We start from the raw sequence: 14,977 nt of genomic DNA, 5'->3' as shown, positions 1-14,977 counted from the left end.
CAAAATGTCAGTTAACACTTTCATTCTATTGTTAATAGTGACAGATTTTTTTTTAAAAATTTTAATTATCATGTAACTTTATCTTTTTCAGGTGAAAAATGTTTATTTCAAAAATTTTATACCTTTTATGAATTCTCTTGGAATTGTAGCTTCTAACGGACTTCCAGAGGTAATCTGAAAGAAAACGTAATAAAAAATTAATGTGTTTCGGGACTTTAGCAAGGGAGGAATAGTTGCCTAAATTTCTTAAGATCACTTTACTGTATATTAAATGTTTTTTACTCAAGGAAAGAATCTAAGTAGAATTGTGGTGAATCAACTTTATATAGTAAGAAAAAACCCCTTTTGAACCCATTTATGCTCAAATGTATAAATAAGCAGCATTTAAAAGTTTGCACTAGAAGTTGGTTTGTACTAAAATTTTTCAAAAATCAGAATGTAGGCTTTTGAACTTCTAAATGCCATTAAATATTTAAATAGAAGTAAATATCTGTAATCAAATTTGATTCTAATTTACTTTGCTGCGCTTCTTTAAGCATAGGAGCCATGATTTGTGCCATCAACATTATTAGCATTACTGTACTTGGAGCAACTCTTTTGAGGCTTTTTTTTTTTGGCCACAGCGCGTGGCTTGCAGGATCTTAGTTCCTCCACCAGGATGGAGCCCAGGCCCCGGCAGTGAAAGCCAAGTCCTAACCACTGCACTGCCATGGAATTCACTCTTTGGAGTATTTTGAAAAAGCTGCTTAATTGGATGTAGCTTTGGTTGAAATGACTGTGATTATACGGTAGAAATGTTTTACCTTAGTGGTGTGCCATCCATCCATCTGTTGCTTTTCACATTTTTCCTCATACGTCTTGCTCTTCAGTGAGAACAGAACAACTGAGAACTTTGTGTGGTAATGTGTGGAGAAAAGAATGCTTAAATAAATGATGAAGAACAAGTACTCAGTGAGGAAGCAGCGTTTCAAACACACCTATTATCAGTCACCAAGACCAAAAGACATGAAATCAGAGAGCTAGATTGCTGATTTTATGACCTGAGTTGGTAGCTAGTCCTCCTTGAATTAACTAACTTACTCATTCAGCAGTTATTTAGTGAGTGCTTAATATATGCCAGGCATTGTGCTGGATATCATCAATGCAGAGATTTAACTCACAGTCATTGTCATTAAGGTGCTAGTGGAAGAGACGGGCATAGAAGTAGAACATTAACAGGAGTCTACAAAAGTCTAATAGATGTGTACACAGGGTGTTGTGATATCTCAGAGGAGGACTCCCTAATCCAAAGTGGGCCAGATAGGTTTTGCGGAAAATTCTTTGGAGGTGATGTGGTTTCTGAGCTGAGTAAGATTTTTGAGAAGTGGCATTTCCAGGGGTTGGAAATTATAGATTTAAAGGCACAGTGATATGTGATAGTATGGTCTGTTCTGTAGAGTGAGTGGTAAGACATGGTACTAAAGAAACAAGAAGGGGCCAAAAGTTGTATTTCTGAGTTCTATTACCAACTTATATACCAAAAAATATGCTGTTTACAACTCTAAAGAATCTTGGACATTCATAATTTTTTTTCCCTCTGAAAGGATTACAGGGTTATTATTAGAAAATTCAAGATAAACTTTACATTATATAGCACTAATAGCTGCCAGTCAATAAATGATTGATAATTAATACCTAACTGACATAGGGCAGGAATGACGATTAAGTCTTAATCAAACATGAATGGCTGATCGGCCTAAAAAACTTATGCAAACAAACAAAAAGTTTACATTTAACTGGATTTTTTCCTACCACTCCTTTTAGAATGCAATTTTAACTCTCTCAGGTTGGAAACACTCTGGCTTTAAAAGTCACAGGAGGGCTTCCCTGGTGGCGCAGTGGTTGAGAGTCCACCTGCCGATGCAGGGGACACGGGTTCGTGCCCCAGTCCGGGAAGATCCCAGATGCTGCGGAGCAGCTGGGTCCGTGAGCCATGGCCGCTGAGCCTGCGCGTCCGGAGCCTGTGCTCTGCAACGGGAGAGGCCCCAACAGTGAGAGGCCCGCGTACCACACACACACACACACACAAAAGTCACAGGAGAAGGCTGCTAAATGGTTTTCTACTGGGCACTGGTTTTTATATTATGATTAGAATATTATGAATCAGAACTGATAAAAGAATTATAGTTTGTAGCATTTGGAAAAGTGCTAAGATTGGAAATAAATTGTGCAAGTATGTTAATTGGGCTAATTAATTGAGCTTATACTCTTGCCCAAGATACGTAACTGAAGGGAGTCAGAGTGAACCAAAGGATTTAGAAAAGATAGGAAGAATACATAATAAAGGTCTGTTACAGTGTTTGAAAAATTATTTTATATTGATAAGTGTAGTAGAAGATTAAAAGTGAGTGATGTATAGGATGGAGGATCTCGGCAATTAAGTGGTTATAATAATGTCTTCTCATCTTACAGTTCCATTTCAGTACTGTTCTGTAGCATTGGTGATCCTTGTCTAGATAAAATGTGAGATATGTGCATAAAATAGGTTTAAAATTGAGTTGAAAAAAATCTGCAATTTTCTTTACTTCACTTTTAGATATGCCTTATTTATATTCCATGTGAAGTCTGTATAGTGTAAAATTAAGTGTATATTTTTATGAAGATTCTTTAATTAAATCTGTATTTCTGTGTACTGAGAAGTAATGACATGAAAAGGATAATCATCAATATTTTTTGCCTTTGAGGTGGAAAGTCTCTCTAAACAATATGAAGAAATTTACCTTAAAAACAAAGATATAGATGCAAGATTATTTCTGGATCATGATAAAACTCTTCAGGCTGATCCTACAGACAGGTATTATACATGATATATTATTATTTGTTGATATGCTGGTTCATTTTTTAAAAAGTTAGTATAAAATTGTATTCTCTTGAATTGTCATATAGAATCCTAAAGTAGGAATGGTTGACGGTAACTACAGGCACCTGTGAGATATTGTGTTTTCCGTTCCAGGCCATTGCAATAAAGCAAATCACGCAAACTTTTTGGTTTCCGAGTGCATGTAAAAGTTATGTTTACAATGTACTATAGTCTGTTAAGTGTGCAATAGCATTATATCCAAAAAACAGTGTGCGTACCTTAATTTAGAAATACCTTATTTCTAAAAAATGATAACCATCATATGACAATGCAGAGTTTACCAACCTTCAATATGTAATAAAACACAGTATCTGTGAAGCACAGTAAAGCAAAGTGCAATAAAATGAGATACGCCTGTAAAAAATTTTTGAATGATTGTAAGTGTGGTTAATTTTAAGTCTTCAGCATGAAATCTTTTAATATTAACTAAAAAAATATGTATATATATAAAATTTGGAAGTTAAACACAAATAAAATGTTTCAGGTTTTAAGTCAAAGTAAGTTTTTGGAAGGCGTAATGTTTGAAAAACTTGAGTTTTATTTTTTGCATCTAACATTCTAGAGAAAACAAACATCTAACTTTCACTTTCAAAAAAATTCTTAGTGATTGGTACACCATTTGTTGTAAACCTAGTGGAAAGAAACCCAACTTAAAAATTATGATAAAAAAAATTTTATTTATTTAAGCAGCTTCTGGATCATCTATTTCCTATCACTTCTATTATTTACTTAACCATTTTGTATGATGTTACGAGTCAACAGAAGGTACTTTACTGCTTTTTTGACTCATAAATCACAAATTGTAAGTTTTCAGTCTGAATGACTTTGTTTATCATTATTTAGTTTTGAAATGCAGAGAACACCACGAAAAAGTAACCCTGATGAAGAGGTAAATGTGATTCTTCCACAGACTCCAGTTCGGTATGAATTTTCTTACTTTTGATTTTCATTATAATTATTTATTCAGTACTTTATAGTGCTTTGGGTTTATTCATTTGTTTCATTATATATTTGTATATACATGCAGCAAATATATATTGAGTGCTCTTTGTATGCCAGACATGTTACTAGTTGCTGAGGATATGATTATTAGACGTAGTTCTGTCTGTCCTTAAGGTATATAACCCAGAATGAGAATGTGTTCCATTTCAGTATATAAAAAAGAGAAAAAAAAGTATCACCATTTGCTCTGTATATAACCTAGAAAGATTGGAGCCATTTTTTAGTGTCCTTTTCCTCACTTGCTTCCCACATCTAATCTGTTTTCAAGTCTTGCTGAGTCTGCCTCCTAAGTATTTGAGTTCATCTACTGTTCCCCATTCCTACTCTTCCCACCCTTGTCCAAGATATCTCTCTCCTTCTCTTGGAATTTCTGCAGTAGCCTACTAACTGATCTTGCTGTTTCTACTCTCATGACTATTCCTCTCTCCCTATCACCAAATATATTCTCCAGAGAGCCCCCAGAATAATATTCTAGAAATGTAAATCAGATCATGCTTTTTTTTTGGCTGCAATGCGTGGCTTGCAGGATCTTAGTTCCTCCACCAGGATGGAGCCCAGGCCCTGGCAGTGAAAGCCAGGTCCTAACCACTGCACTGCCATGGAATTCACTCTTTGGAGTATTTTGAAAAAGCTACTTAATTGGATGTAGCTTTGGTTGAAATGACTGTGATTATATGGTAGAAATGTTTTACCTTAGTGGTGTGCCATCCATCCATCTGTTGCTTTTCACATTTTTCCTCATATGTCTTGCTCTTCAGTGAGAACAGAACAACTGAGAACTTTATGTGGTAATGTGTGGAGAAAAGAATGCTTAAATAAATGATGAAGAACAAGTACTCAGTGAGGAAGCAGCATTTCAGACACACCTAGTATCAGTCACCAAGACCAAAAGACATGAAATCAGAGAGCTAGATTGCTGTTAAGTTTGTGATTGCTTCCTACTGCAATTGAAATACAGTGCAAATCCCTTAACAGTGCCTACAAGACCTTATATGATCTAGCTTCTGTTACCTCTCCAACCTCATCTTGTTTTCCTGCTCATTATGTACTAGCCAGTTTTCTGAACTCTCCAAAATCTTCTTTTGTACTCAGTGACCTTCATATTTGCTTTTGTTTCTTCTGTTTTGTTTTTGTTTGTTTTTTTTTTGCGGTACACGGGCCTCTCACTGTTGTGGCCTCTTCCGTCGCGGAGCACAGGCTCTGGACGCGCAGGCTCAGCAGCCATGGCTCACGGGCCCAGCTGCTCCGTGGCATGTGGGATCTTCCCGGACCGGGGCATGAACCCGTGTCCCCTGCATCGGCAGGCGGACTCTCAACCACTGCGCCACCAGGGAAGCCCCACTTTTGTTTCTTCTGGAAACTCTTCCTTCTTTTCTATGAATTGCCAACTACTACCCTTCTTTTAGGTTCAGCACAAATACTACTTTTTTGAGGACTTACTTCTCTCTGAAGTATTTTCCTTTATTATTCTTTCTCACAGCATCCTGTTCTATTCCTTCAAAGTATGTATCACAATTTGTAATTATAAATTCATCTGTGTGTTTGCTTGTTTTTGTCAATACCCACAATAGTCTTTAAGTCCATACCACATGGACCATGACTTTCTTGTTCACCATTTAATCATTAGGAGCTAGGAGAATACTTGGTCCATAGTAAAACAATCAGTAATCTTTTCCAGTGACTACATAGATACATAAAAATACATTTTTGTTTAAATATGGTAAGAGACATAGGACAAGTTAATGAGATGGCACAGAAGGGACTTTATGAAGTGATATTTGAACTGAATTTTGAAACATGTAAGTTTGTGTCACAGGAGACTGACAGCATGTGCAAAGGCATGGAAGTATGAAACAACATGATGCATCTGGGGAACTATAAGCAGCTCTGTATTGATGGACTAAATGGGAAGATGAAATGGCAGGAGAGGAGGGTGGGTATTAGATCATGAAAGGCCTTATATTCCATACTCAGAAGTTTGGGCTTTAACTTGTGCAGGATATGGCCTGTTGCTATACCTGGGTGTTAAGCAGGGCTAGGATAAAATCAGACTTGATTTGTGAAAGTTTACATGGTAGTAGTTTGTGAAAAGATGGACTGAGGAGGGCGTGGTGAGAAATAGAGAGACCTGTCAGTCTGTCACAGTGGTTAGGCAAATTAGGATAACCTGAGGAGTTTTTTTTTGTTTTTCAAAGTACATATGCCTAGACCCTGCTGCCATAGACATAGTCAGAATCTCAAAATGCTCTATTGCAGTAGTCCAGTTGAGAGATGCTGAAGATATGAACCAAGAGGTAGGCAGTTGGAGTGAAAGAGCAAGAACAGGTTTGATAAATAGTTGATGAATTCATATTTAGAATATTATTCTTAAGGCATTTATGGGATATGAAGAAGATAATGTAGTAAGTAGTAGGATATAACGATCTTATAGATTTGGGAATCATCAGGGAGAGTTAAATCAGAAAAACAGGGTCGGGGGGGGTGGTGTGATGAATTGGGAGATTGGGATTGACATGTATACACATACACTGATGTGTATAAAATGGGTGACTAATAAGAACCTGCAGTATAAAAAAATAAATAAAATTCAAAAAAAACCAAACAGAATGAGGTTGCCTGAAATGAGGGTGCATAATAGCAATAACGGTTGGCTAAAGGCCGAACCCTAAAGAATGCTAGCATTTAAGGATGAGAGAGAAGTTAGATTAAAGAGAATGAGAGGTGTGATTGGGGAGGCCAGAGAGTGAAGCCAAAGAAGCCAAGGGAGGAAGGGAGTTTCAGAAGAGAGCAAGTGTTTAAGAGTGTCAAATACCTCAAGAAAATCAAGTATCAGAACAAATAAAAAAGATATTTTGGTTTTAGCAGTTGGTCACTTATGGCTTTAGTCATTGTGGCTTAAGTAGATTAGTACATGTACACGTCACAGAAGCAATATATTTAAAAGTTGGCTATAAACATTCTACAGTTTTTTGCATCATTAAACAGTGCCTACAGAGTAGCAATGAACTGCTACTCCAAAATTGGAACATTAATATTTACCATATACCATACACAGACACGTGTGTGCGCGCGCGCACACACACACACACACACACACACACACAATTATATAATTAAAGAGATCTCAAAGAGATTGACCTACTTTTATGTTTTAGTGATGATGACTTCTAAAATTATGTATCTTTTCATCTTGAAGGTCTCTGTAAAGGACAGTCACTTGGTTCTCTACTTGAGTTACTAAATATCTTACTGTCTTTATTTGAAAATTTTTAATATTTATTTGTAATAATGTTTTCTTAAAATATTACCATTTTGATGCCAGTTTATGTTTTATCCTTAAAATAATGTCATTACTTTTTCATCAATTGTTTTGTTGATATTTAGTTCTATTAGTAAATAAGCATATCAGTTCTTTAATTATAAACTTACTGATGATCGACATATGCTTTCTTAAAGATTTAAGTCAAATGTAATTCCTCATAAACAGCAGTACACTAAGGCTTTTATAAAGTCTTATTTCAGAGAACTTCTTAAAGATAAACAGGAGACAATGAGATTGAAGATATATGTAACTTATGAAATAGATACTTATCATTTTTTCTTTTTATTCCTTCATTGCTTAACACTTCTTCCTATTTTTTTCTAGGACTGTCATGAATACTATCCAGCAATTAATGATGATCTTAAATTCAGCAAGTGATCAACCGTCAGAAAATCTGATTTCCTATTTTAATGTAAGCCATATATGAAACACTATTTATTATGATATTTTGGCAAATAAATTTGAAATTAGAAGTTAAAATACTGAGTGTTTTTTTAAACACCCATTTCCCAACCAACATGTAGTTGTCTATTATCTCATTTCTTGCTTTTTTTTTTTAAATTTTTTTTTTTGGCTGTGTTGGGTCCTTGTTGCTGCACGCGGGCTTTCCTCTGGTTGTGGCGAGCGGGGGCTACTCTTTGTTGCGGTGCGTGGGCTTCTCATTGCAGTGGCTTCTCTTGTTGCAGAGCACGGGCTCTAGGCGTGCGGGCTTCAGTAGTTGTGGCACGCGGGCTCAGTAGTCGTGGCTCGTGGGCTCTAGAGCGCAGGCTCAGTAGTTGTGGCACACGGGCTTCGTTGCTCTGTGGCGTGTGGGATCTTCCCAGACCAGGGCTCGAACCCGTGTCCCCTGCCTTGGCAGGCGGATTCTTAACCACTGCACCACCAGGGAAGCCCTCTTGCTTTTCTTAACTCTCCAAATTAGATATTATTAGTAGTATCATTTTATTTAGACAGTGTTGTTTTTAGATTTTCTCATATTTACTTTTTGTGTTGCTCACCATTCTTTTTTATAACTTAGACCTCACTTTCATAATTATTTTCTTCTTTCTTCAGATACATCTTCTAATCATTCCTTTAGTGGGGGTTAGTTTGGGATGAACTTACAAGCTTTTTGTTTTGTTTTTTGTCTTAAAATATCTTTACTCTTGGACTTCCTTGGTGGTCCAGTGATAAAGACTCTACTCTCCCAATGCGGGGGCCCGGGTTCGATCCCTGATCAGGGAACTAAGATCTCACATGCCACAACTAAGACCTGGCACAGCCAAATAAATAAATTACATACATATATACATACATAAATATTTTTTTAAAATATCTTCACTCTTATTTTTTGTAAGGTAGTTTACCTGGATCTTCAATTCTAGGCTGACCTTTACTTTCTCTTAGTAGTTTGAAGGTATTACTTCACTATTTCCTGGCTCTCATTGCTACTAAGATGTTTTCTGTCAGTCCATCTGTTGTTCCTTTATAGTTTATCTTTTCTCTCTGGCTCTTTTAAGATATTTTCTTTGAATGTGACATTAGACAGGATTTAACATTTGCCATATCTCTACGGTCTTTTTTATTTAGCCCACTTTCATTTACATTTCTTGAGTGGCCCTGTGTGCATTGCAGTTGGCAACTCCTGATGGACCCTGAGTTTGATATCTGAAGGACCCCTGCTAGCCTCCCTCCCCTCAAAAAAGGGAGAGAGGAAGAGAGAGAATGAAAACTAGTGTCTATATTCCTTGTTTGCTCTTTTACTCCTTTAAAATCAAGTGAGGCTTGGGAGCCACTGAAATGCTCATCTGTGGCAGTTGGATGAGGCTAGGAGACTTACTAAAATTTGGCTTATCCGGTAAGTGCTTTGTGTGGTTAACATTCCATTTAATATCATAAGCTGCCTGTGGTTTTGTCATATTCTTTGTTGTCTTGTTTATATTTCCACCCCCCCAAGAATTAACAGAGTATTCTCTGTCATCATATTCATAATTGTGTTGGCTCAAAACTGATTTTGTTTGTCTAGTTGGCATAAAGTTGCTTTTATTTGTGGGTTATCTGTAGCACAAGAATATTTCCCAAACATAGCTACCCAGTTACTTAGAACTTTTAGAAGGGATAATGGTAGAAGTAAAAAGAATGATAATCTCTCTCTTCTTAAATATTGTTTTCAATATTTCCTCCAACATTTGGAGTATGTAGGAAGTCTTTTTTATTTTAAACTACTTCAGTTGGGTAGAAAATTCTGCCTCAAAGACATTTTCCAGAGCTCAGTTTAAAGCTTAACATTAAATGAAGCGCAACAGTTTAACTGCAGAGTTTTATGTACACTACAAATGGCCTATCTCAGAGTGGGCATATCTTGAAGACCATTAAGTTTTTCTTTGAATTTGCTTCTTTATTATTTCAGGTGTCTTCATTTAAAAAATTAATGGCATCTTTTCTTTTGTGTGTAAGTAAAATCTTAGAAGCTATAGACATTTTTTTCTTCCAGTTTTATTGAGATATGCTTGATGTACAGCTCTGTATAAGTTTAAGGTATACAGCATAATGGGTTGACCTACATACATCATGAAATTAGCATCACAATAAGTTGAGTGAACATCCATTATCTCATTTGGATACAAAGTAAAAGAAATAGAAAAAAAATTTTTTTCCTTGTGAAGAGAACCCTCAGGATTTACTCCCAACAAGTTTCATGTATAACATACAGCAGTGTTAATTATATTAATCATGTTGTACATTACATCCCTAGTACTTATTTACCTTATAAATGGAAGTTTGTACCTTTTGACTGCCTTCATTCAGTTCCCCCTTCCCCTACCCACCCCCCGCCTCTAGTAACTACAAATTTGATCTTTTTTCTATGAGTTTGTTTCTTTTTGAAGTATAATTGACCTACAACACTGCGTTAGTTTCTGGTGCACAGTATAGTGATTCGATATTTCTGTACATCTCAAAATGATCACCACGGTAAGTCTAGTTACCATTTGTCTCTGTACAGAGATATTATATAATTATTGACTGTATTCCCTACACTGTACATTTCATACCTGTGACTCATTTATTTTGTAACTAGAAGTTGGTACCCCTTAATCTCCCTCATCTGTTTCTCTCTTTCCCCACATCCCTCGCTTCTGGCAACCATCTGTTTGTTCTCTATCTCTATGACTCTGTTTCTATTTTGTTGTGTTTGTTCATTTGTTTTTTTTTTTAGATTTCACATATAAGTGAAATCATACAGTATTTGCTTTCTTTGTCTGATCTACTTCACTTAGCATAATACTCTCTAGGTCCATTCTTGTTGTCACAAATGGCAAAATTTGTTTTTTCTTTATGGCCAAATAATATTCCATTGTATATATATACCACATCTTTATTATTCATCTATCAATGGGCACCTAGGTTGTTTCTATTCTTGGCTATTGTAAATAATGCTACAATGAACATAGGGGTGCATATCTTTTCAGATTAAGTGTTTTCATTTTCTTCAGATAAATACCCAAAAGTGGAATTGCTGGATTGTATGGTAGTTCTGGTTTTAACTTTTTGATGAGCCTCCAAACTGTTTTCCACAGTGGCTGCACCAATTTACATTCCCACCAACAGCGCATGAGGGTTCCCTTTTCTCCATAACCTCGCCAACACTTGTTATTTGTTCTCTTTTTGATAATAGCCGTTAGACAGACGTGAGGTGATATCTCATAATGGTTTTGATTTGCATTTCTCTGATGATTAGTGATGTTGAGCATCTCATGTGACTGCTAGCCATCTGTATGTCTTCTTTGGAAAGATGTGTATTCATTTCTTGTGCCCATTTTTTTAATCAGCTAGTTTGCTTTTTGGTGTTGAGTTGTATGCGTTCTTTGTATGTTTGGATATTAACCCTTTATCAGATATATCGTTTGCAAATATCTTCTCCCATCCAACAGGTGGCCTTTTCTTTTTGTTGATAGTTTCCTTCATTGTGCAGAAACATTTTGGTTTGAAATAGTCCCACTTGTTTATTTTGCTTTTGCTGCCTTTTCTTCCAGAGTCAATTCCAAAATACCATCTCCAAGACTAATGACAAGGAGCTTACCACCCATGTTTTCTTCTAAGAGTTTCATGGTTTCAGGTCTTATGTTCAAGTCTTTAATCCATTTTGAGTTAATTTTCGTGTGTGGTGAAAGACAGTGGTATAATTTCATTTTTTTGAAACTGGCTTTCCAGTTTTACCAACACATTTATTGAAGAGACTGTCCTTTTCTTACTGTATATTCTTGGCTCTTTTGTGGTAAATTAATTGATCATATGCATGGGTTTATTTTTGGACTCTCTACTCTGTTCCATTGCTCTCTGTTTTTTTGTTTTTGTTTTTGTTTTTGTTTGCGGTACACGGGCCTCTCACTGTTGTGGCCTCTCCCGTTGTGGAGCACAGGCTCTGGATGCGCAGGCTCAGCTGCCATGGCTCACGGGCCCAGCCGCTCCGTGGCACGTGGGATCCTCCGGGACTGGGGCACGAACCCGCGTCCCCTGCATCAGCAGGTGGACTCTCAACCACTGTGCCACCAGGGAAGCCCTGATCTCTGTTTTTATATCAATAACAAACTGTTTTGATTACTGTAGCTTTATAATATAGTTTGATGCCTCCAGCTTTGTTCTTCTTTCTCAGGATTGCTTTGGCTATTTGGGGTCTTTTGTGGTTCTGCACAATTTTGAATTGTTTGTTCTATTTCTGTGTAAATACCTTGGAATTTTGACAAGAAGTTTATTGAATTTGTATATTGCTTTCGGTAGTATGGGCATTTTAACAATATTAATTCTTCCACTCCATGAACATGCAGTAGCTTTGCATTTACGTGTGTCTTTTAACGTTTCTTTCATTAGGGTCTTAAGTTTTCATTGTACAGATCTTTCACCTTCTTGGTTAAATTTATTCTGGATACAACTGTACATGTGATTGTTTTCTTAATTTCTCTTTCTGAAAGTGTGTTATTTGTGTATAGAAATACAACTGATTTCTCTATGTTGATTTTGTATCCTACAACTTTACTGATTTTTTTTATTAGTTCTAACAGGTTTTTTGTGGAGTCTTTAAGGTTTTCTATATATAATATCATGTCATCTGAAAATAATGACAGTTTTACCTCCTTTCCAATTTGGATGCCTTTTATTTCTTTTTCTTGCCTAACTGCTCTAAGACTTCCAATACTATGGAATAAAAGTGGCAAGAGTGGGCATCCATGTGTTGTTCTTGACCTTAGAGGAAAAGCTTTCAGCTTTTCACTGTTGAGTATAATGTTAGCTGTGGGCTTGTCATGTATGGCCTTTATTATGTTGAGGTACATTCCCTCCATACTCACTTTGTTAAGAGTTTTTATCATAAATTGATGTTGAATTTTGTCCAATGCTTTTTCTGCATCTGTTGAGATGATCACATAATTTTAATCTTTTATTTTGTTAATATGGCATGTCATTGATTGATTTGCAGATATGGAACCATCACTGGGATAAATCCCACTTGATCATGGTATAAGATCCTTTCAAGAATATTAATGTATTCTTGAATTGGGTTTGCTGATATTTTGTTAAGGATTTTTGCATTTGTATTCAGGAGGGATATTGGCCTATAATTTACTTTCCTTGTGGTGTCCTTGTTTTGTTATCAGGACAGTGCTGGCCTCATAAAATGAGTTTGGGAGTGTTTCCTCATCTTCTGTTTTTTTGGAATAGTTTGAGAAGGATTTGCAGTAATTCTTCTTTGAATGTTTGATAGAATTCACCAGTGAAACCATCTGGTTCTGGACTTCTATTTATTGGGAGGTTTTTGGTTACCTATTCTTTCTTCTTACTAGTAATTAGTCTTTTCAGATTTTCTATTCCTTATGATTCAACCTTAGAAGGTTGTATGTTTCTAGGAATTTATCCATTTGTTCAAGGTTGTCTAGTTTGTTGGCATTCAGTTGTTCATAGTAGTCTCTTATGATCATTTGTATTCCTGTGGTATCAATTGTAATATCTGTGAGGCCGTTTTTGATGGATAATGGAAAGGGCTAACAAATCTGTTCTTCCCTAACTTGCCAGCAGGAAATTTAGATAATAGTTTTTTAGTTGTACTCTAGTATTTTTGGTCACTATTATCCCAGAATGGAATCCTTTATGTTCCTCATATTTTCAGTAGTTGTATTTACCTAGTTTATTGTGGAAGTGTTTCCACAGTATAAACAATTGAGAGTGATAAGTCATGTAGTATAGAACAGAAAATGTTAATTCTCTGATTAAACAGTATCCTCAATGTTAATTCGTGTTTTTCCTTCTTAAAGAATTGCACAGTGAATCCAAAGGAAAGTATCCTGAAAAGAGTGAAGGATATTGGGTACATCTTTAAAGAGAAATTTGCTAAAGCTGTGGGACAGGGATGTATGGAAATTGGATCACAGGTAACTTGAGTTCATTTTGATTAGTGCCACTATATAGTAAATAATTTCAAATGCAACGTCTGTCCCACTTGTATAAATGCTGTAATAGTATCTGTCCAATAGTATAAAATATTGGAAGATACCATATCCCAGCTGCTTGTGTATGCTGCTGTTTATGGAAAGCTTTATGGGACAGCTCCTCTCACTCCATTACAGAAACCAAAAGTAAACATGCAGAAAATTTTAGAAGAATTGTAGAAAATTTAAAAAATACAGTAAGAAAAAAATCAAAATCTTGCTAACATTAAGTTTTTGGTGTATATTCTTTAACTTTTACATATATGAATATTCATGTGTGCATATACTTATACAAATGGAATCATATTATACATGCCATTTATCAGTGATGTTATTAAATGATGTTGTTTTTACTATTACTATTATTATTTCAGAAAATCTAAAACTAATATATGGTAAGCCAGTGGGCTCTGGATCAGAGCCCTGGGTTTATATCTGGTTCTATCATATATGAGCTGTCATCTAACTTCTCTGAGATTCAGGTTTCTATATTTGCTCTGCTTTTCTCTGTGGCATTAATGAGGTAATATATAAAATATATTTGAAAACTGTAATCTACTATACACATTTATTTCGGTATAGTAAGGTTATATTTTGATTCCGTCTGTGTTTTAAACCATTATATTTAAAAGTTCTTTTTGGTTATATATGAAATTTGTACTCATAATTTGGAATGAAGGATTTTGGTGTGTGTTTGTCTGTGTGTGTGTGTGTTTATCTAAAATTTGACTGTTCTTTGGACTAATGAAAACTAGTTGTTTGATAACTTTTTGCTTATAAGATCAGGTAGGTCTGATTTTTGCCTTTGACCAGTTTTATGGAAAGAGACTATTATCTTAATCCTGGAGAGCTATCTTGAAAATATGTGTTCTAGGTCACAAGAAGTATTACATTAGTATGTAAAATGGTTAAAATAGTACCAGGTACGTAATATATTCTTAGTACACATATATCTGTTGAATGATGTAGACTGAAGTGGAATGATAGAAAACCAACTACTGGACCCCTCCTCTTGAAAATTTATCAGGAATGTTAAAACCATCATTTTATACTTAAATCTTGAGTTGTAGACAAGCAAGCTTTTGTGATCTCTTGGTAGCCATATTCCTAAGAAGGGTCAGGAATGTGTCTCAAGAGAAAACTTTTAAAAAATCAGTAATTGTTATGGTTTTCTAAAATAGTGGGATCTAATTTTTTTTCTTTCTTTGTAGCGATACAAACTTGGAGTCCGATTGTATTACCGAGTAATGGAATCCATGCTTAAATCAGTAAGTTTAAAAGAATATAATAGAAAAA

General features: G+C 35.5%; 1 protein-coding gene across 10 annotated transcripts in view; it reads left to right on the top strand.

The window, feature by feature from the left end:
- RB1 (RB transcriptional corepressor 1) overlaps positions 1–14,977 on the top strand; it is a 137,488-nt gene that overhangs the window by 50,097 nt on the left and 72,414 nt on the right. For all 10 annotated transcript variants that reach the window (XM_073795189.1, XM_033843663.2, XM_073795191.1 and 7 more), the window contains 6 exons: positions 92–169; positions 2,724–2,833; positions 3,743–3,820; positions 7,548–7,635; positions 13,508–13,624; positions 14,893–14,949. In XM_073795189.1, coding sequence (XP_073651290.1) covers positions 92–169; positions 2,724–2,833; positions 3,743–3,820; positions 7,548–7,635; positions 13,508–13,624; positions 14,893–14,949 — 528 coding nt within the window. The remainder of the gene's footprint in view (positions 1–91; positions 170–2,723; positions 2,834–3,742; positions 3,821–7,547; positions 7,636–13,507; positions 13,625–14,892; positions 14,950–14,977) is intronic.

Source organism: Tursiops truncatus, chromosome 18, assembly GCF_011762595.2.
Source record: "Tursiops truncatus isolate mTurTru1 chromosome 18, mTurTru1.mat.Y, whole genome shotgun sequence".
NCBI lineage: Eukaryota > Metazoa > Chordata > Mammalia > Artiodactyla > Delphinidae > Tursiops > Tursiops truncatus.
Note: the sequence above shows the minus strand (reverse complement) of the source record. Positions and strands in the feature narration are given on the sequence as shown.